At 30.0% G+C, this 22209-nt stretch overlaps 3 protein-coding genes and 1 long non-coding RNA gene across 7 annotated transcripts in view; 2 read left to right on the plus strand and 2 right to left on the minus strand.

Annotated features, from left to right (window-relative positions):
* The window catches only part of LOC143071788 (uncharacterized), a 72818-nt gene that overhangs the window by 33449 nt on the left and 17160 nt on the right, over positions 1–22209 (minus strand). The gene's annotated exons all lie outside the window — the stretch shown is intronic.
* Positions 1–22209, plus strand: part of LOC143071807 (uncharacterized) — a 32336-nt gene that overhangs the window by 4483 nt on the left and 5644 nt on the right. The gene's annotated exons all lie outside the window — the stretch shown is intronic.
* LOC143071781 (uncharacterized) lies at positions 4278–8230 on the plus strand. The gene is made up of 2 exons (XM_076246357.1): positions 4278–5120; positions 6088–8230. Exons 1-2 carry the CDS (start codon positions 5028–5030, stop codon positions 7111–7113), a joined length of 1119 nt encoding a protein of 372 aa, XP_076102472.1. The 5' UTR covers positions 4278–5027; the 3' UTR covers positions 7114–8230.
* On the minus strand, positions 11596–21384 carry LOC143058932 (uncharacterized). Its single transcript, XM_076232439.1, has 3 exons — positions 21285–21384; positions 21021–21152; positions 11596–13521 (listed from the first exon to the last, which is right to left on the minus strand). Exons 1-3 carry the CDS (start codon positions 21382–21384, stop codon positions 12365–12367), a joined length of 1389 nt encoding a protein of 462 aa, XP_076088554.1. The 3' UTR covers positions 11596–12364.

The following is a 22209-nucleotide window of genomic DNA, read 5'->3' on the forward strand; positions in this document are numbered from 1 at the left end:
ACTTTGTATTTTAAGTGTTGGTGTAAATTTTAGCATGTTTTTTAAAAGGGGGAAAACTACAATGCATATAAAACAACTTTTATTATACAAACTAGTGCAAGAAAAAAACATTTTTTCAGTTCAATAATCACTTTAAAAATCAGAAGTTGTAACTGAATAAATACATTTGTAGTACATTTAATTCATATCAAACTGTTATGATACAACAAATATCCTTTTAATGGGCAATGAGTAAGCATTCTACTTCATAATTGTGTCTTTTTATGTCCCTGCAGCAAGGCAAAGGGTACATTTAAGTGTTACCCTTGTTATCTGTCCATCCTTCGGTCTGTCCTAAGTAGTCCCCTACCAACGAAGTTGAAGGGGACTTTAGGTTTGCACTCTGTCCGTCAGCTTTACACACTTTTTTTGTCATGCTTGAAGTTAGTGGTTTGATATTTGGTATATAGTATAACCATGATAAGTTACAGATCAAGTTCTAATTTTGTTCCGGTCTGGGGATTTTTTGCAGAGTTATGGCCCTTGGACTTAGAAAAATCACATAAGTAATCTGTTTTCGACACTTTTTTTTGTCACACTTGAAGATATTGACCTCATATTTGCCATATTGTTTAACCATGACAAGTTATAGATCAAGTTAGAATTTTGTTCCGGTCTGATGATTTTTTTGCAAATTATGGTCCTTGGGACTTAAAAAAATCATGCAAGAAATAAATTTTTCACTATTTTTTTTGTCATACTTAAAGAGTTTGATTGATATTTTGTTTATAGTTTTACCATTACAAGTTACAGATCAAGTTTAAATTTTGTTCTGATTTGATGATATTTTGCAGCGTTATATGATCCTTAGACCTAGAAAAATCACATTATTAACCAATTTTCTGCACTCTTTGTTGGTCATGCCTGACTACCGTTATATTGATTTGATATTTGGTATTAATAGTTTTAACATGACAATTTACACATCAAGTTCAAATTTTGTTTTCGGGAAAAATGAATTTTTACTGGTAGGGGACTATGTATTGCCATGCAATACTCTCAGAATGCTGGATACTATCCATGCTGATCTGTGTCCACACTTGTTTCAAATTTTATTAAACTTGTATACAATCCTAACAACTAAAACACTCTGACAGAGTTTGAATATGGGCAGTGAGTAATTTACAGTGCTATTCTGTCATTCCATCAAAACCAAATATGCTCACTTTTTTAAACAACTAAAGATATTTACAGTACTTGATTTTTTTGTTTATTCAGGTCCACTTATAAAACTTACAGATAAAGTTAACGTTTCCATTCTGCTGATCTTGGCCAAAATAACCGGCTTTTGAGTTGTAAAATTTAATTAAAATAATAGTTATACTATAAAATAATAGTTTTTCTGCTGTGCTGATTTATGCTAAAATAACGGGTTTTGGACATGTATTTGTGCACTTGAGAAAACAAATATGTTAATATGAAGTTTTTCAAAATTTCTTAAGATATTGAAGTTATTTTTTTATCTTTGCCTAATATGAAGGTTTAAAGATAGATTACATGTTTCATTCCACTCTGCTAATTTTTGTATAAATAATGGGCCAAGTTGTTAGCTTTAATTAGCCTATGGACACTGTATCAAAATCCCTATATATGAGATATTGTTTACTAAATATAGCAATGCATATCATTTCTTAATGACCACTCTAGTTTCTTTTCAGTTCAAGCACTGCATGTTCACAAAGCTTTTAATACTGGCCATTCTTAAATAGTTATGCATCTGTCAAACTGTTATTTTTAAATATAAGTTTGCAGTGCAGACATTATTTTGAATGAGTCAAATATCAGCAACTTTTGATCAAGAAGCACATTACAAATGGATATTACATGGACAAGAAATGGAATACAAGTTATGAGCAGTAATCTTTTATGTAATATGAATTGCGAGATATTAATATAAATCTTTACTGATCAAGTAAGTACGCTTTATATATTATTTTTTGGAAAAATGTGAACCAGAGCAGGTTGACTTATTTACAAGAACGGTCATAAAACTAGGTTGAAAAACATATTTATCTTCTTGGGATATAAATCTAATCAATGATCTTTTCAATTTACTGAAATCAAATATTTCAACCTTTTTATTCAGCTGGTTATAGTGCATAGTATATATTATTATAGGTTTTGAAACAAACAAACAGGAATTAATACCAGAAAAGACTCCACACTGCAAAATAAATCTCAATGTCAACCAGTATTGTCAAACAGAATTTGCACATGATGTTGGAAAATCTTGTCAAGCACCTTCTACAATAGAAAAATCATGTCAAACATTTGAACCATGTCCTTCTCTTGATAAATCTTCAAAGAAGAACCTAACAGGTGAAAATTACAGATATGAAATGGTACAGTACAGATCAGTTAACAATAAAAGAAAATTGTCTAAAACAATTCACCACATTGCAAATGGCAGTGTTTTTTTGGCCGTAAAATCTTTGTTAAACCACCAATCTGAAGACATCAGAAAACAGACCATTACTGGTATATGTAATGTAATTAAAAAGATATGCTCAAATTGTGCAAAAAAAGAAAAAACATGCTTCACAGAACAAATAGAGGATATAGATAAACTGAACTTTAAGAGTATGTCTGATGAATTGCAAAGGGACAATCCTCTGTTTTGGTCTATTTTAAGTTCTGCAGGGATGAATGGGAGAGGTGTTACTAATGACATCAGAGTAGTAACAGCTGCTTCCATTTTATTTCATACCCGCAATGTTTTTTTGAATTCATTACAAAGATCTGTTGGCATATCCCTGTACAACAACCAACTGCAAAAGAAGGGATACTTTCTGCTTTCAAAGCTTGGTATTTGCAATTCATACAGTACTGTCAATAGAGATTTGCATAAGCTCAAAGTGAAAACCGAAAAGTGTATGCTTGAACTAAAAAAAAATGTTGAGGACAATATAAGATCTTCCATCAATAAAAACCTTTGTAATGATTCTAGCATGGATCATTCATATTCAAGACCTGGCACTGTTTCTTCTACAACTGTCGATACAGATCATGGCTATTCAAAACCAAATGAAACCAAATCGCAAACAAACACCAGTGATTTAAATCCTGCATATAGGTTTAATTTAGACAACTTAGATTTCCACATCAAAGTGCGTAATATGACAGAAGACCATCAAAATGAATCGAAGCATTACATACAATTAATGGCAATTAAAGACAGAGTTATTTGTGAAGACCTTCCTAATGAGAGACCAATTGGAAATTTACAGCATATTCCAATTGGAGATTTTCTGCCAAACTGTGATGACATATCCTCATTAAGGACTGATATGATTCAGGTTACAGCTTCAATTCTAACAAAACACCTTACAAGTTTTATGCCATACCAGAAATGTATACCAGAAGGTTTCTACCACCAATATAGCGAGCAGATGAAACAAAAATCAACAGTGGTAAGGCTTTATACACATACATAATTGAGAACATCTGATATATTAAACATTCAAAATTTATAAAAAAAAGCAGAAGACAATAATAAAAAAATAATTTTTTAAGTAAAATCTACAACAATAAGGTAAAAATGAATAACCCTTCAAAGACAAAAAAATCATTCCGCAAAATACTGCATAGGTAATATAGGAACGAGAAACACCAATGCTACAAAATAAGTTTAAATAACTGGAGTGAAAAGCCAAATATTTGAGTTCACAACAAAAAGGTCCAGCATTAACTGTCTTTGCCATCAACAATGGACACATGACTCTATATATGTCTTGTGGATGCCAGCTAGTCTTATTGGATTTATCTTGGCAAACAGTTGGATTTACATTTTGCACATTCTAAGCTCTACACATTGTACTTCTTACTTTGAAAAATGACAGATATGCTCATATCTAAAAATAGTACCAAATATTTGTCAAGGGCAATATTGTTTCATTGTGAAGTCAGCATGTAAATCCGTAAATGGTCTGTTTGAAAATCAATTTCATGCTCTTCCAATATGACACTTAATGTTTAACACCTATTAATCCACCAATTTAAAGACTCAAATATTTATTTTCATTTAATAACAATTGAAAAATGTCTTGACAATAATCTTAACATAAATGAATAATTTTAATTTTAGGTACCACTAGGCATTCTACCCCTCAATGAAAATAAAACAAGTGAAATGATTGAGATTTTGAGGTATCTGCAACAATACGTTCCTGGTACAAGATCAGAAGAAGAACTTGCTAAAGAGGATATAAGGTGATTGCTGCTGCGAATTACAGTCTGGATTCTGTCTAAGTTTAAAAAGAAATGACACATACAGTATAAAAATAATAACACTATGGGCATTGCATTTGCCTTAAAAACTCTTTGTTATAACCAAAATTGAATGTATCCTTTTACAGCCTTAAAGGTTCTATACAATGCATCTATTAAGCTAATATTTACCAATTCATATTTACATGAAGCCTGGTATCCCCTTGCTGTGTAAAGACTTGACAATGTTAATGACCTTTGACATATAATGTTGAAAGATTTAACTCTGTGACCTTTACTTTTGACCTTGAAAATTAAAATAGCTCAAGATTTTTCTAAAGATAAAGTATGTCAAAACTCATTAAAAAATTTAGATTCTTGTGTATTCACAAGGGTGGTAAAGTAAATTGTAAGTACCACTGTGCCACTGACCTATGACCTTGAACTTCAATATAGTTATAGATTTTCATAAGGACTAAGGAATGGACCATTTAACTTGCAGGGGGCAGGGAATGGTTTTTTCGTAAATAAAGATTTTGATTCTGAATTTAGAGAAAATAAATAATTTGGCCAGCAAGGGGACAACAAAAAATAGTGGTCCTATTGTATTTATAAGCAATACCTTCCTAATGAGTGTCCAAAAGTGCAAATAACTGTAATATTTTTACCTCAAAAATAATTATTTTTTAAAACTATTTTGAAGAGATGAAACTAATGCAGGTCTCAGACCTATAGCAGTTGGAGGTGATCAGTTGTCTGTAGAGAGAATTAGGTGTGCTCATATGGCCAGACTAGATGGAGACACCCCAGAGGAAAGATTGGAAGGAGTTTTTGCAATGGTGGAAGATTTCCATGAAAAGATGAACTTTTTGCAGGTTATTTATTTTAGATAGATTGAGTTTTTGAAATTTTTAACCAGGATAAACAATTTTTTATCCAATTCTGGTGAAATAGATTTTTTTTACTACATTATAAATCAGAAGATGTGGTATGAGTGCCAATGAGACAACTCTGTGTCCATGTCACAATGTATTTAAAGTTAACAATTGTAAGTCAAAGTATGGCATTCAAAGTTGAGCCTTATACCTAACAACAAACAGCAAGCTGTAAAGGGCACCAAAATTACCAGTTTAAAACAAATCAAACAAGAAAACCAACTGTCTAATCTATATACACATGAGAAACAAGATACACAAACAAACCACACCCTAAAAACACACCACTGAACAACAGGCTCCTGACATAAGACGGGTACATTTAAAGGCAGTTGGTTTAGATGTATAAAAAGGCGCCACCCCTCACCCTTACCTGAAACAGTGGACCTGTATGAACAGTTTAGGAAGAAAGATGACAGAGGACAAGTGATAGTATAAAGTACCGGTCAAAAGTTTTCAAGGCATTGGACCAGTGCGAAATTGAATGAGCTATAAAAAAGTTTAAATCACATTGATACTTTGATATACAGATTTTTTAAAAGAGTATATGAAAGAGATACAAGATAAATTTCATAAAAATCAAAGTTGATTTTGAAAAGGTATTTAAAATTTTAAACGTGACCATCTGTATTTTATTCAAACAGAAGTTTGTAGCTTTTTTACTTATTTTTTATAACATAATAGGATTGACAGCATTAAACCAAATACCAAAAAACTTCCCCTGGAAATTTTGCTTTAAAACAGTGCATGTCCCATTCCAATTTGCACTGGTCCCATGCCTAGATAAATTTTAATCAGTCCCTTTAAAGGTTTGTTGCCCTATGGGATTTGCTTTACAAAGGTTTCCCTGTAACATTTCTATGTATCTAATCCTTTATTTTATACATGTATGTGTTATTTATTTCAGGTAATTATGGACAAGTTCTATTTGACTACAAGCTGTAGAGATGCTGGAACTCTATATCAGCTCCGAAATCTGATAAATAGACGAAATGTAGTTACCAAAGTTTCAAAGGATTACCATGCTGATGGTGAATTCATTGATTTAACAACAGAAGCCCATGTAATTGCTGCTGCTTTGAAGCATTTGGAAATGAATGATATGTCCAGTAAGTGTCCAAAACTGCCAAAAGGTTTGCACTTGGCAGATGCCCATACACAAAAACATTACATTTTCCAATTATGTGGACAAATTGTAGATAAATATTTTTTAAATGACATTGAAAGTTCGATTGATAATTTAGAATCAGGGGAAGACACCAACGAATTGCACCAACAGGATGATTATGTTTATAGTTATGCCACTAATTTCTGCAAGCTGGGAATGCTAAGGAAAATATCTATTTTAGCAACCAGATATGGAGATGGAATTAGGATTCTTCGACACTGGAAGTATGCCACACTTCTTTACCATCAGGCACATAAAACTAAATATCGTCTCGAAGGATTTCTTTTAATGGCAGGTGTTAATGCCTTGTACACCCCTAGGCAAAGGCATGAAGTTATCCATAACCGCTTCATTAACCTCAGGGGTGGAGAAGGTCACAACCTAGATGGCGACTATGTTATGGAACTTCTTAATAAATATGCTAAACAAAGAGTAAAGTTACTCGGTCCAAACCATTCAGCAGAAGTGGTAGAAAGAATCGGGAAAACTATGATGGCAATAAATGCCATAGAAGAAAATTTACATTCCCAATTAAAACTTGCACCAGTATCTGCTTTTCACCGTACACAAAAGCTTGACAAAGATAGAAAAACTTTGGTGAAACAGCTGGTAGATGTGAATGTCTTCAAGAAAGTACCAGGAAGGGAGCATTCTGCAATTAAACAAGACAAAAAAGATATGTTTCAAAGTATTGACATTAAGGAATTTCAAACATACATCATCCAAAAAAAGGGAGAGTATGCCTTGCGCAAAAATGCATTTTAATGTCATATCTATATTTAATTTTATAACTACATTTGTAGCTTAAGCATTAAAATATATCCCTATTCTTTAGACAGCTAATATATATAATTCTAAATATAAAGTATAAACAAAATAAATGTTCAAAATTTATTAAATATATAAACAAAAATACAGAAGAGTGAAGACTGATTTTTTTCAAGACTACCAAAATATAAATCTGATTTTAATTATATGAACATAATAAAGGAACATTTAAAATTGTTCTTTGTTTAGTAAGCTACAAAAACTAACATTATTTTGAAATCAAATATCTTTAAAATTGTATAAGTGTAGTTTTTTTCCAATGTATCATTTATAGATAATGAAATGTATATCAAATCAATATCACCTTTTTGAAAACTGATGTGCAGTTTTTGGCCATGAATATTAAGTGAATTGCATGTTTTTTCTCTTAAAATGTAGTTCAAGTTATATAAAACTTAACAAGAGATTCTTATCATTTTTATTATGTTTTTATCTAAAATCAATTTCAAAGTAAAGTATCCAAGAAGTTTTGGAAACTTGTGCAAAAAACAAATTTTATTTTTAATATTTTTTCTAGTTTTACTTCCACCATGCTCATGTTACTAACATGTTGATTATTTAAAGGTTGTACTTGAAATTACTTTTTGAAATTTTATATGATGTTTTATGTTTTTTAGTTATTTGAAAGTGTGGATTTATAAAAGAAAATACAGTATACTTTAGTAGCTATACTAGTACAGTGAAATCTGTCTAAACATAACTTTGTAGGGACCAGTTTTTGTTCAGTTTTGAAATATAATTGGTTTATTCATGTTCAAATTGCATAATATTTGAAATAACTGAACTTAAAAACATGTTTTGTGAAGACATTTTTTTTGTTTATACATTGTACTAGGTTCTGTTTAGACAGATTTCACTGTGTACATAAAATAACATTAATAACATTTAATTACACAAATAAAAGTATTGTTCTTGTACATTAAATACGTTAAATACTATAGCACTTTTAACAAACAATTGACAGTTATTCATAATAGTACATGATAATCTAACTAAAACAATCATGTTGGATTCAATTTGTAAAGAAGGCTATGAACAATACATTTGGAGATTATTATCTTTTTATGTTGTTTTTGTAAAAATAATTTTATAAGTAAAGTAACCTAGAATTTTTGGAAGTGCACCTCCACCACACTCATGTTGTACTGGAAATAACTTTTTAAAATTTTATATGATGCTTTAAAAATGTTATTTTATCTGAAGCTTATATTGGATAATAATCCATACTTTATTTTTGGTATATATTTATGTATGTTGTGCTAGGTATCAGTTTTACTTCTCATTTTCATGAAGAACTTTACCTGTAGATCATTTTACTTCACAACCTGGTTTGCTCTATGTGATTTAGTTTTTAAGATACATGAAGTAGAAAAATGTTTTTATACCTATATTCTATTAAGCAACATCTGTCTTTTTTTATATGAGTTAGAATTAAATTATAAAATGTATACTAGATACACTTACAAACATTCACTTCAAGTTGACTTGTTATTGTTTAAGTTGTTTGACAGATATTTACAAGTTAAGGAAAATGGAAAATTAAATGTGAAAAATGGTCTTAAATGGGTCAAGTGAAAAAAAGAAAGAATGAAAGATGAGCTAAAAAATAGTCAATGAGTAGTGGGTGGATCTTTCTTCCTTTCATTATTTTATTACAGATGTCTATTTACAATACAGAATCATTCTGATGTTTAAAAAATTCTAAAATGAATAAGAACAAAAAAATAAACTTAACATGTACATATCAATAAAAAAATACATTGTCCAAATTGAGTTAATTATAAAAATTAAAAGCAAAGAATTGTCTTTCATTGAAATAATACTCATTTTATAAATAATTCACTTCATAAATGTGTTTTTTTTCATCTTTGATTATTTTGGCATGATCAGTAAATATAGTTTTTGATGTAGTATTTAATTTTTAGTTTTTATGATAAACCTAATTTTGTCATTCTTTGTTACTTTGATGTTTTTGATTTATACTTGTTATACCACTTGTTGTTTGAAAAAAATTACCCAAAAAAATGTCCGTATTCAACTTTTTCACTTTTGGCATTTAAGATGAAAAAATAACGCATTAGTCATCTCTCAGTGACATGGCAAAGTTATTATACTCATTAATTCAGTTAATTTTTTGATTGAGCAGTAAAAAACAATTCTAAGTTTTCAATTAGTTTAATTTGTATTTCAAACATTTACTTTGTATTTATCTGTAATAGATCTGTTATTATAATCACAATTATACTATTTCTATTGTCAGAAACTATTTTGTTATTATAACTTATAAAAATCATAACATTCAATCAGATACCTAATAATTATTAGGAGTATGCTTCAATTAAATTATGAAAACCTTCCTTGCTTTTTAGCTATGCCTATAAGAACATTGAAGTTAAATTCTCCCTTGTCCTGCTGTAAAGTATTTCTTATCTAAATACCATTGGCTAAAAATGTGCCTTGCCTAGTGCAGCTAGATATGTCTGCAGATGTCCAATGCTGAACAGTAAGGTCAAAAATGGACACAATATTCAAGCTTGATGCAGGTCTGAATTTGGATTTTAATTAAATATTTTACAAAAAATAAATGTAGTCAAAAACTTGAAATTGGTTAAATAATTTGAATTTATTTTCAATTGTAGTTTTACTCAATACTTAGTCAAACTGTTATATACAAAATGAGTTTTGAGAAAAACCTATAATTTGAAAAAATAAAAATGGCCCACCCCCCATCACCAAAAAAAAAATTTACACCCCAAAATTTTTTTTTATTCAAAGAAATTTTATTTTGTATAATGTGGTACAATTTAAAAGATATCCATACACTTTCACACAAGTTATTGTCTGAAAACTAGAAAAATGTTTCTTTTTGACCCTTTTTTGCCCCTCTTTCCTGAACGGTTTTGGCAATTACCCCCAAAATCAATCCAAACCTTCTACTTGTGGTATTTAACCTTGTGGTACAATTTTGGAGCAATCAAAAAAGAAGTTATTCACAAGATATTGTGCAGAAACCAGAAAAATGCTCGTTTTGGCCCCTTTTCCCTAAACGAGTGGAACCATCACCCCCAAAACCAATCCCAACCTTCATTTTTGGGTATTGAACCTTTTGTTGAAGTTTCATAGAGATCCAACCACTTAAAACAAGGAATTATTTGCATTAGGAATAATTTTGAATTCTGGAAAATTGATAAAAATATATGAAGAAAAGTAATCCAACTAAATAGGGTTAGCCATGCATGCATGGCTAATGCTAATTTTACTTTCACTATTATTTCGGTATGAACTAACCTACCACCCTTAGCCATGCACGTATGGCTAACCCTATTTAGTTGGTTTAGTTTTCATCATAATTTTTGTTCAATTTTCCAGAATTGAAAATTATTCTAGATTCAAATAATTCCTTGTTTTAAAGTAAAGTTATTGTCCGGAAACTAAAATGTCTACGACGACAACGTGATAGCAATATATAAAGGCAAATTTTTATTACACTTATGTTACAAGTTTTTATCATTATACATATATAAATAAGAAGAGGTGGTATGAGTGCCAATCAGACAAATCTCCATCCTAGTCAAAAAGTATTTAAAGTTAAACAATTATAGGTCAAAGTATGCCCTCCAACAAGGAGATGTGGCTCACACAGAACAGGAAGCTATAAAGAGCCCCAAAATGACCAGTGAAACACATTCAAACGGGAAAACCAACACTCTAATTTATTAACAAAACAAGAAACATCTATAAAACATTCAAATAAAATTTTCACTTTTGGCATTTAAGATGAAAAAATAACGCCGTAATTATCAAAGCTTGTTCTTATGTCCTTATTCTGTACTGTTACACCACAGTTCCAGGTTAGGGGAGGGTAGAGCGCTTAACCATGTTTAACCCTTCCACATTTGATATTTGCCTGTCCCTAGTCAGGAGCCTTTACTTGAGTATCCCATCAGATGATCACTTTTTAAAAAAATATTTTTTTAATAAATTAGACAGATAACAATGAATGAATCATACCCTACAACAAGGTCAAGACATCCCCTAGCATCAAGTTTAGTGGTACCATTAATAACCATCAACCAAATTTCACCCTCTTGCTCCACACCCTCTATATAGTGCCAACTTGGGTGATGATTTTGTATGATGGTTCTCCTGTGGAAAGCAAGGTAAATTCAAGAAAAGTGACCTTTTATAGCTACATATGGTATATGTTTTTCTCATGTTTGAAGGCTATATGTTGACCTATAATTGCTTACACTCACTTCATTTGAACTAATGCATAGGCAATCATACAAAATTCTATTATTTTATATTCAAGAGTACAACCCAACAGAATTAACTGAAATGATAACAAATATTATTAGACCTCGGTTTGTGCTTTTTAATAATATGAAAGATGTGAATAAAGGAATAGGTTCAGTAAGACCCGTTTTTTGCTCCAAAATATAGCAGTTTTACAAAATTGTGAAATTGTAATCTTTTAGCTATTCATTGGAAAGTAGAATGCTTCTGATACATAAATATAGGCTGTTTTTGACAATACAATGTACATATATCAGGTATTAGCAAAATTTAAAGTTATGCTAAATTACTGAAATCTTCACTACATATATGTATTTTAACATTTTAGTTAAATTTAAGATGGTTTCCTTCTTAAATAAAAGTGGTCACATTCGTGTTCATTCATAATACTGAAATGTAAGTTGAATTTGATGATTATACATAACATATATATAAAGGTTGACGATGAACACAGATGCGGCCACTTTCATTTTTGACAAAAACCATCTGAAAAGTGACATTTTTTGGCATATTTGATATGTTTTTCTTATTTAAGCTTGAATCAGAGCATTTTTAATGACTAAATCTGTTTAAATCTTTCACAAAAATTAATCTAATCAATTGAAATAGACACTTAAGTGTTTACAAAGTGTCCAAAATATTTCGTTAGATGAACCTGAAATTGGAGGCCAAAATTGGCTCTTACCAGACCTACTCCTTTAATAATTTTACAAAATTGTCTAATCACAACTGGTCAATAGTTTCAAAGTAAATAACAAGTTCATTTGAACTGATGGATAGGTGTTTCATTAGCAACATTGTAACAATAAGGCTTTTGTTTGTAAATCAGTCTCTGCTAAATAATTGTATCATTGGCAATACTACCACATCTCTTGCTAATGCAAGTTAAGTTTCAATCTAACTGGGTGTCTATAATATTCATGATCATATCAGCTATTCTTCTTTCATAAACAAAGTTATCCATCAGATCTGAAATTTCAAAAATGTAATGAATGTTGTTTACAATATCAGATATCATCTGTTTGCTAAAATGGGTTAAAATGTCTACACTCAAAACAGAAAGGTGATCATGTTCTTTGGCTAATTCAGCGACCATTTTCTCTAAATCTATTTGAATTGCATTTCTTTGATCACTAGAGACTTGCCTATAAGGTTTAATACCATCAATTTCGCAAAGCATGTTATCTTCTTTGTCTGTTATAAAATCTTTGTTTAACATTAAACAATCACAACATGAACACTCCTTTATACAGTTATCACAACATGGATGTGAGGTGTTAGATTGAGGTATATCTGGAGAAAAATGTTGAACCAGAATATTTCTCCTACATGCACTTGTTTTACAGTAGTTGATCATTTGTTCATCTGCACTATTTTTTGCTGTATCAACAGGATGATAATAACATACAGATGTTGATGTAATACCATCTCTTCCTGCTCTCCCACTTTCTTGCATAAATCCTTGTATGCTACGGGATGCACCCCAATGAATAACAAATCGAACATCTGGGATATCTACTCCCATCCCAAAAGCTGTTGTTGCAATAACAACACGTGTAATACTGTTTTTTCTCATATTTTCAATAATATTTTTTTTATTTTTGTCTGGTGTGGAATGGTGGAACATGGCAAATAGACAATTTTTTGCACATGGGGTGCCTATGTATGCTGCTTCACTTAGTTCAGATAAAAAATATAAATATATTTGTGAACATGATTTTATGTTTCTACAATATATAATTGTTTTTGGTGATTGCTCACAATTGTCCCGAAGACTGGAAACTACCCAATGAAAACTGTCATGTAATCTAAATGATACCTTTTGGGCAAAATAGTTTATATTACTCCTATCACAACTTCCCATTACCAGTTTATATTCATTCATCCCAAGTATATGAGCTATTGTCTTTCTTGATGAATATGTCGATGTAGCGGTCAATGCTAATATAACAGCTTTTGGTACTAAACTCCTCAACTCTCCAATTCTATAATAGTCTGTGCGAAACTTGTTACCCCTAAAGAGAATAAATAATTGGTATAATTTAGTCTCTTAAATAAAAGGCAACAATAAGTCATTAATGAAAAAATCAGAGAACAAAATCAATGAACCACTCTTTGTTATTCTTATTGCAACAGATTTGTAAAATCTTAAAACAAAGCCAAATTAAATTCTTTTGCCTAAAATACAGGTTGTAGTTATATCTTTCTGATGACAAAATTTTATTTATTGAAGTTGAATTTTATAAAAATTCATCCTTTTAAAAGTATAAACTTGTGATGTAATCTAAGTTTTAAAATATTCATTGATTGAATGACCAACATAAAATATCATAACCAAATTCTTTTAATGCAATGATAATTCCAAAGGAATATAAACCCTGGTTTCTCAATCTACTTCAGAAAACTGAATATGTTCTTAGAATGTTACAGATCCCTTTTCCAGCATACATCATTTGTATATGTTTTTATGATTTTTATGTCAACCAGTTGCCCTTATATGTAAATGTTACATGCTTGGTGGAAAGGAATAAAATAAATAACAATCAAATACTTGCGATGATTAAACTATATAACTGTACAACATTTCTGTAAGTCAGCATATGGTGCAAAGATGTCTTAAAATAAATGTTACAATAAGTTAACGAAAATTAGCAGTTGTTTTATAATTTGTGTCCAATGAACAGATGGAGATCTATTGATGTATTGGTAAATAGTGCATTTAAATTGTGTGATATTGTGATTCAATATAAAAGCATGCAACTATCAGAAATGGATACTTTACCTTGTTCAACATCCTATAATGTACTAGAAAATACAAACCATAATTAGTTGGAATGGACTACCAGCGTCCCTAGTTACCTGCACCACCTTAGTGTCATTCAAACCAGGAGTGCAGGGTGTCCAGATATGTAAGATGGCTAAGTGGTTTTTAGCCAGATTTAAATTAAGCACAACTGCACTGTATAAATATGCACGTTCTACACAATGTTTTCCTTACATTGAATATGTAAATATTCAATGTACAATAATAATCTCCTGGGAGGACTGTACTTAACCAGAAGAAGAAGAATACTGTAATTTTTGCTGTCAATGTTGTATCATGATCCTTAGTTGATTAATTTAGCAACTCAAATGATCATACAAATAGCATGTGATTTTAATTTATAACACAAGCTAATCATATAATGCATGAGTAGCTGGTTAGAATCTGTCCAAAACTGCCAAAAGGTTTGCACTTGGCAGATGCCCATACACAAAAACATTACATTTTCCAATTATGTGGACAAATTGTAGATAAATATTTTTTAAATGACATTGAAAGTTCGATTGATAATTTAGAATCAGGGGAAGACACCAACGAATTGCACCAACAGGATGATTATGTTTATAGTTATGCCACTAATTTCTGCAAGCTGGGAATGCTAAGGAAAATATCTATTTTAGCAACCAGATATGGAGATGGAATTAGGATTCTTCGACACTGGAAGTATGCCACACTTCTTTACCATCAGGCACATAAAACTAAATATCGTCTCGAAGGATTTCTTTTAATGGCAGGTGTTAATGCCTTGTACACCCCTAGGCAAAGGCATGAAGTTATCCATAACCGCTTCATTAACCTCAGGGGTGGAGAAGGTCACAACCTAGATGGCGACTATGTTATGGAACTTCTTAATAAATATGCTAAACAAAGAGTAAAGTTACTCGGTCCAAACCATTCAGCAGAAGTGGTAGAAAGAATCGGGAAAACTATGATGGCAATAAATGCCATAGAAGAAAATTTACATTCCCAATTAAAACTTGCACCAGTATCTGCTTTTCACCGTACACAAAAGCTTGACAAAGATAGAAAAACTTTGGTGAAACAGCTGGTAGATGTGAATGTCTTCAAGAAAGTACCAGGAAGGGAGCATTCTGCAATTAAACAAGACAAAAAAGATATGTTTCAAAGTATTGACATTAAGGAATTTCAAACATACATCATCCAAAAAAAGGGAGAGTATGCCTTGCGCAAAAATGCATTTTAATGTCATATCTATATTTAATTTTATAACTACATTTGTAGCTTAAGCATTAAAATATATCCCTATTCTTTAGACAGCTAATATATATAATTCTAAATATAAAGTATAAACAAAATAAATGTTCAAAATTTATTAAATATATAAACAAAAATACAGAAGAGTGAAGACTGATTTTTTTCAAGACTACCAAAATATAAATCTGATTTTAATTATATGAACATAATAAAGGAACATTTAAAATTGTTCTTTGTTTAGTAAGCTACAAAAACTAACATTATTTTGAAATCAAATATCTTTAAAATTGTATAAGTGTAGTTTTTTTCCAATGTATCATTTATAGATAATGAAATGTATATCAAATCAATATCACCTTTTTGAAAACTGATGTGCAGTTTTTGGCCATGAATATTAAGTGAATTGCATGTTTTTTCTCTTAAAATGTAGTTCAAGTTATATAAAACTTAACAAGAGATTCTTATCATTTTTATTATGTTTTTATCTAAAATCAATTTCAAAGTAAAGTATCCAAGAAGTTTTGGAAACTTGTGCAAAAAACAAATTTTATTTTTAATATTTTTTCTAGTTTTACTTCCACCATGCTCATGTTACTAACATGTTGATTATTTAAAGGTTGTACTTGAAATTACTTTTTGAAATTTTATATGATGTTTTATGTTTTTTAGTTATTTGAAAGTGTGGATTTATAAAAGAAAATACAGTATACTTTAGTAGCTATACTAGTACAGTGAAATCTGTCTAAACATAACTTTGTAGGGACCAGTTTTTGTTCAGTTTTGAAATATAATTGGTTTATTCATGTTCAAATTGCATAATATTTGAAATAACTGAACTTAAAAACATGTTTTGTGAAGACATTTTTTTTGTTTATACATTGTACTAGGTTCTGTTTAGACAGATTTCACTGTGTACATAAAATAACATTAATAACATTTAATTACACAAATAAAAGTATTGTTCTTGTACATTAAATACGTTAAATACTATAGCACTTTTAACAAACAATTGACAGTTATTCATAATAGTACATGATAATCTAACTAAAACAATCATGTTGGATTCAATTTGTAAAGAAGGCTATGAACAATACATTTGGAGATTATTATCTTTTTATGTTGTTTTTGTAAAAATAATTTTATAAGTAAAGTAACCTAGAATTTTTGGAAGTGCACCTCCACCACACTCATGTTGTACTGGAAATAACTTTTTAAAATTTTATATGATGCTTTAAAAATGTTATTTTATCTGAAGCTTATATTGGATAATAATCCATACTTTATTTTTGGTATATATTTATGTATGTTGTGCTAGGTATCAGTTTTACTTCTCATTTTCATGAAGAACTTTACCTGTAGATCATTTTACTTCACAACCTGGTTTGCTCTATGTGATTTAGTTTTTAAGATACATGAAGTAGAAAAATGTTTTTATACCTATATTCTATTAAGCAACATCTGTCTTTTTTTATATGAGTTAGAATTAAATTATAAAATGTATACTAGATACACTTACAAACATTCACTTCAAGTTGACTTGTTATTGTTTAAGTTGTTTGACAGATATTTACAAGTTAAGGAAAATGGAAAATTAAATGTGAAAAATGGTCTTAAATGGGTCAAGTGAAAAAAAGAAAGAATGAAAGATGAGCTAAAAAATAGTCAATGAGTAGTGGGTGGATCTTTCTTCCTTTCATTATTTTATTACAGATGTCTATTTACAATACAGAATCATTCTGATGTTTAAAAAATTCTAAAATGAATAAGAACAAAAAAATAAACTTAACATGTACATATCAATAAAAAAATACATTGTCCAAATTGAGTTAATTATAAAAATTAAAAGCAAAGAATTGTCTTTCATTGAAATAATACTCATTTTATAAATAATTCACTTCATAAATGTGTTTTTTTTCATCTTTGATTATTTTGGCATGATCAGTAAATATAGTTTTTGATGTAGTATTTAATTTTTAGTTTTTATGATAAACCTAATTTTGTCATTCTTTGTTACTTTGATGTTTTTGATTTATACTTGTTATACCACTTGTTGTTTGAAAAAAATTACCCAAAAAAATGTCCGTATTCAACTTTTTCACTTTTGGCATTTAAGATGAAAAAATAACGCATTAGTCATCTCTCAGTGACATGGCAAAGTTATTATACTCATTAATTCAGTTAATTTTTTGATTGAGCAGTAAAAAACAATTCTAAGTTTTCAATTAGTTTAATTTGTATTTCAAACATTTACTTTGTATTTATCTGTAATAGATCTGTTATTATAATCACAATTATACTATTTCTATTGTCAGAAACTATTTTGTTATTATAACTTATAAAAATCATAACATTCAATCAGATACCTAATAATTATTAGGAGTATGCTTCAATTAAATTATGAAAACCTTCCTTGCTTTTTAGCTATGCCTATAAGAACATTGAAGTTAAATTCTCCCTTGTCCTGCTGTAAAGTATTTCTTATCTAAATACCATTGGCTAAAAATGTGCCTTGCCTAGTGCAGCTAGATATGTCTGCAGATGTCCAATGCTGAACAGTAAGGTCAAAAATGGACACAATATTCAAGCTTGATGCAGGTCTGAATTTGGATTTTAATTAAATATTTTACAAAAAATAAATGTAGTCAAAAACTTGAAATTGGTTAAATAATTTGAATTTATTTTCAATTGTAGTTTTACTCAATACTTAGTCAAACTGTTATATACAAAATGAGTTTTGAGAAAAACCTATAATTTGAAAAAATAAAAATGGCCCACCCCCCATCACCAAAAAAAAAATTTACACCCCAAAATTTTTTTTTATTCAAAGAAATTTTATTTTGTATAATGTGGTACAATTTAAAAGATATCCATACACTTTCACACAAGTTATTGTCTGAAAACTAGAAAAATGTTTCTTTTTGACCCTTTTTTGCCCCTCTTTCCTGAACGGTTTTGGCAATTACCCCCAAAATCAATCCAAACCTTCTACTTGTGGTATTTAACCTTGTGGTACAATTTTGGAGCAATCAAAAAAGAAGTTATTCACAAGATATTGTGCAGAAACCAGAAAAATGCTCGTTTTGGCCCCTTTTCCCTAAACGAGTGGAACCATCACCCCCAAAACCAATCCCAACCTTCATTTTTGGGTATTGAACCTTTTGTTGAAGTTTCATAGAGATCCAACCACTTAAAACAAGGAATTATTTGCATTAGGAATAATTTTGAATTCTGGAAAATTGATAAAAATATATGAAGAAAAGTAATCCAACTAAATAGGGTTAGCCATGCATGCATGGCTAATGCTAATTTTACTTTCACTATTATTTCGGTATGAACTAACCTACCACCCTTAGCCATGCACGTATGGCTAACCCTATTTAGTTGGTTTAGTTTTCATCATAATTTTTGTTCAATTTTCCAGAATTGAAAATTATTCTAGATTCAAATAATTCCTTGTTTTAAAGTAAAGTTATTGTCCGGAAACTAAAATGTCTACGACGACAACGTGATAGCAATATATAAAGGCAAATTTTTATTACACTTATGTTACAAGTTTTTATCATTATACATATATAAATAAGAAGAGGTGGTATGAGTGCCAATCAGACAAATCTCCATCCTAGTCAAAAAGTATTTAAAGTTAAACAATTATAGGTCAAAGTATGCCCTCCAACAAGGAGATGTGGCTCACACAGAACAGGAAGCTATAAAGAGCCCCAAAATGACCAGTGAAACACATTCAAACGGGAAAACCAACACTCTAATTTATTAACAAAACAAGAAACATCTATAAAACATTCAAATAAAATTTTCACTTTTGGCATTTAAGATGAAAAAATAACGCCGTAATTATCAAAGCTTGTTCTTATGTCCTTATTCTGTACTGTTACACCACAGTTCCAGGTTAGGGGAGGGTAGAGCGCTTAACCATGTTTAACCCTTCCACATTTGATATTTGCCTGTCCCTAGTCAGGAGCCTTTACTTGAGTATCCCATCAGATGATCACTTTTTAAAAAAATATTTTTTTAATAAATTAGACAGATAACAATGAATGAATCATACCCTACAACAAGGTCAAGACATCCCCTAGCATCAAGTTTAGTGGTACCATTAATAACCATCAACCAAATTTCACCCTCTTGCTCCACACCCTCTATATAGTGCCAACTTGGGTGATGATTTTGTATGATGGTTCTCCTGTGGAAAGCAAGGTAAATTCAAGAAAAGTGACCTTTTATAGCTACATATGGTATATGTTTTTCTCATGTTTGAAGGCTATATGTTGACCTATAATTGCTTACACTCACTTCATTTGAACTAATGCATAGGCAATCATACAAAATTCTATTATTTTATATTCAAGAGTACAACCCAACAGAATTAACTGAAATGATAACAAATATTATTAGACCTCGGTTTGTGCTTTTTAATAATATGAAAGATGTGAATAAAGGAATAGGTTCAGTAAGACCCGTTTTTTGCTCCAAAATATAGCAGTTTTACAAAATTGTGAAATTGTAATCTTTTAGCTATTCATTGGAAAGTAGAATGCTTCTGATACATAAATATAGGCTGTTTTTGACAATACAATGTACATATATCAGGTATTAGCAAAATTTAAAGTTATGCTAAATTACTGAAATCTTCACTACATATATGTATTTTAACATTTTAGTTAAATTTAAGATGGTTTCCTTCTTAAATAAAAGTGGTCACATTCGTGTTCATTCATAATACTGAAATGTAAGTTGAATTTGATGATTATACATAACATATATATAAAGGTTGACGATGAACACAGATGCGGCCACTTTCATTTTTGACAAAAACCATCTGAAAAGTGACATTTTTTGGCATATTTGATATGTTTTTCTTATTTAAGCTTGAATCAGAGCATTTTTAATGACTAAATCTGTTTAAATCTTTCACAAAAATTAATCTAATCAATTGAAATAGACACTTAAGTGTTTACAAAGTGTCCAAAATATTTCGTTAGATGAACCTGAAATTGGAGGCCAAAATTGGCTCTTACCAGACCTACTCCTTTAATAATTTTACAAAATTGTCTAATCACAACTGGTCAATAGTTTCAAAGTAAATAACAAGTTCATTTGAACTGATGGATAGGTGTTTCATTAGCAACATTGTAACAATAAGGCTTTTGTTTGTAAATCAGTCTCTGCTAAATAATTGTATCATTGGCAATACTACCACATCTCTTGCTAATGCAAGTTAAGTTTCAATCTAACTGGGTGTCTATAATATTCATGATCATATCAGCTATTCTTCTTTCATAAACAAAGTTATCCATCAGATCTGAAATTTCAAAAATGTAATGAATGTTGTTTACAATATCAGATATCATCTGTTTGCTAAAATGGGTTAAAATGTCTACACTCAAAACAGAAAGGTGATCATGTTCTTTGGCTAATTCAGCGACCATTTTCTCTAAATCTATTTGAATTGCATTTCTTTGATCACTAGAGACTTGCCTATAAGGTTTAATACCATCAATTTCGCAAAGCATGTTATCTTCTTTGTCTGTTATAAAATCTTTGTTTAACATTAAACAATCACAACATGAACACTCCTTTATACAGTTATCACAACATGGATGTGAGGTGTTAGATTGAGGTATATCTGGAGAAAAATGTTGAACCAGAATATTTCTCCTACATGCACTTGTTTTACAGTAGTTGATCATTTGTTCATCTGCACTATTTTTTGCTGTATCAACAGGATGATAATAACATACAGATGTTGATGTAATACCATCTCTTCCTGCTCTCCCACTTTCTTGCATAAATCCTTGTATGCTACGGGATGCACCCCAATGAATAACAAATCGAACATCTGGGATATCTACTCCCATCCCAAAAGCTGTTGTTGCAATAACAACACGTGTAATACTGTTTTTTCTCATATTTTCAATAATATTTTTTTTATTTTTGTCTGGTGTGGAATGGTGGAACATGGCAAATAGACAATTTTTTGCACATGGGGTGCCTATGTATGCTGCTTCACTTAGTTCAGATAAAAAATATAAATATATTTGTGAACATGATTTTATGTTTCTACAATATATAATTGTTTTTGGTGATTGCTCACAATTGTCCCGAAGACTGGAAACTACCCAATGAAAACTGTCATGTAATCTAAATGATACCTTTTGGGCAAAATAGTTTATATTACTCCTATCACAACTTCCCATTACCAGTTTATATTCATTCATCCCAAGTATATGAGCTATTGTCTTTCTTGATGAATATGTCGATGTAGCGGTCAATGCTAATATAACAGCTTTTGGTACTAAACTCCTCAACTCTCCAATTCTATAATAGTCTGTGCGAAACTTGTTACCCCTAAAGAGAATAAATAATTGGTATAATTTAGTCTCTTAAATAAAAGGCAACAATAAGTCATTAATGAAAAAATCAGAGAACAAAATCAATGAACCACTCTTTGTTATTCTTATTGCAACAGATTTGTAAAATCTTAAAACAAAGCCAAATTAAATTCTTTTGCCTAAAATACAGGTTGTAGTTATATCTTTCTGATGACAAAATTTTATTTATTGAAGTTGAATTTTATAAAAATTCATCCTTTTAAAAGTATAAACTTGTGATGTAATCTAAGTTTTAAAATATTCATTGATTGAATGACCAACATAAAATATCATAACCAAATTCTTTTAATG

The sequence above is a fragment of the Mytilus galloprovincialis genome, chromosome 1 (assembly GCF_965363235.1).
Source record: "Mytilus galloprovincialis chromosome 1, xbMytGall1.hap1.1, whole genome shotgun sequence".
Taxonomy (NCBI): Eukaryota; Metazoa; Mollusca; class Bivalvia; order Mytilida; family Mytilidae; genus Mytilus; species Mytilus galloprovincialis.

Excerpts from the sequence above, each read along its gene's own strand:
- LOC143058932 (XM_076232439.1), bottom strand. The coding sequence starts at position 21,384 with ATGGGAGTAGATATCCCAGATGTTCGATTTGTTATTCATTGGGGTGCA. Across the intron at positions 21,153-21,284 it reads TGGGAGAGCAGGAAGAGATG|ATATACCTCAATCTAACACC; the intron begins GTATTACATCAA and ends ATTTTTCTCCAG. Across the intron at positions 13,522-21,020 it reads CATGCTTTGCGAAATTGATG|AGACTAAATTATACCAATTA; the intron begins GTATTAAACCTT and ends CTTTTATTTAAG.
- LOC143071781 (XM_076246357.1), top strand. The coding sequence starts at position 5,028 with ATGGCCAGACTAGATGGAGACACCCCAGAGGAAAGATTGGAAGGAGTT. Across the intron at positions 5,121-6,087 it reads AAAAGATGAACTTTTTGCAG|GTAATTATGGACAAGTTCTA; the intron begins GTTATTTATTTT and ends TATTTATTTCAG.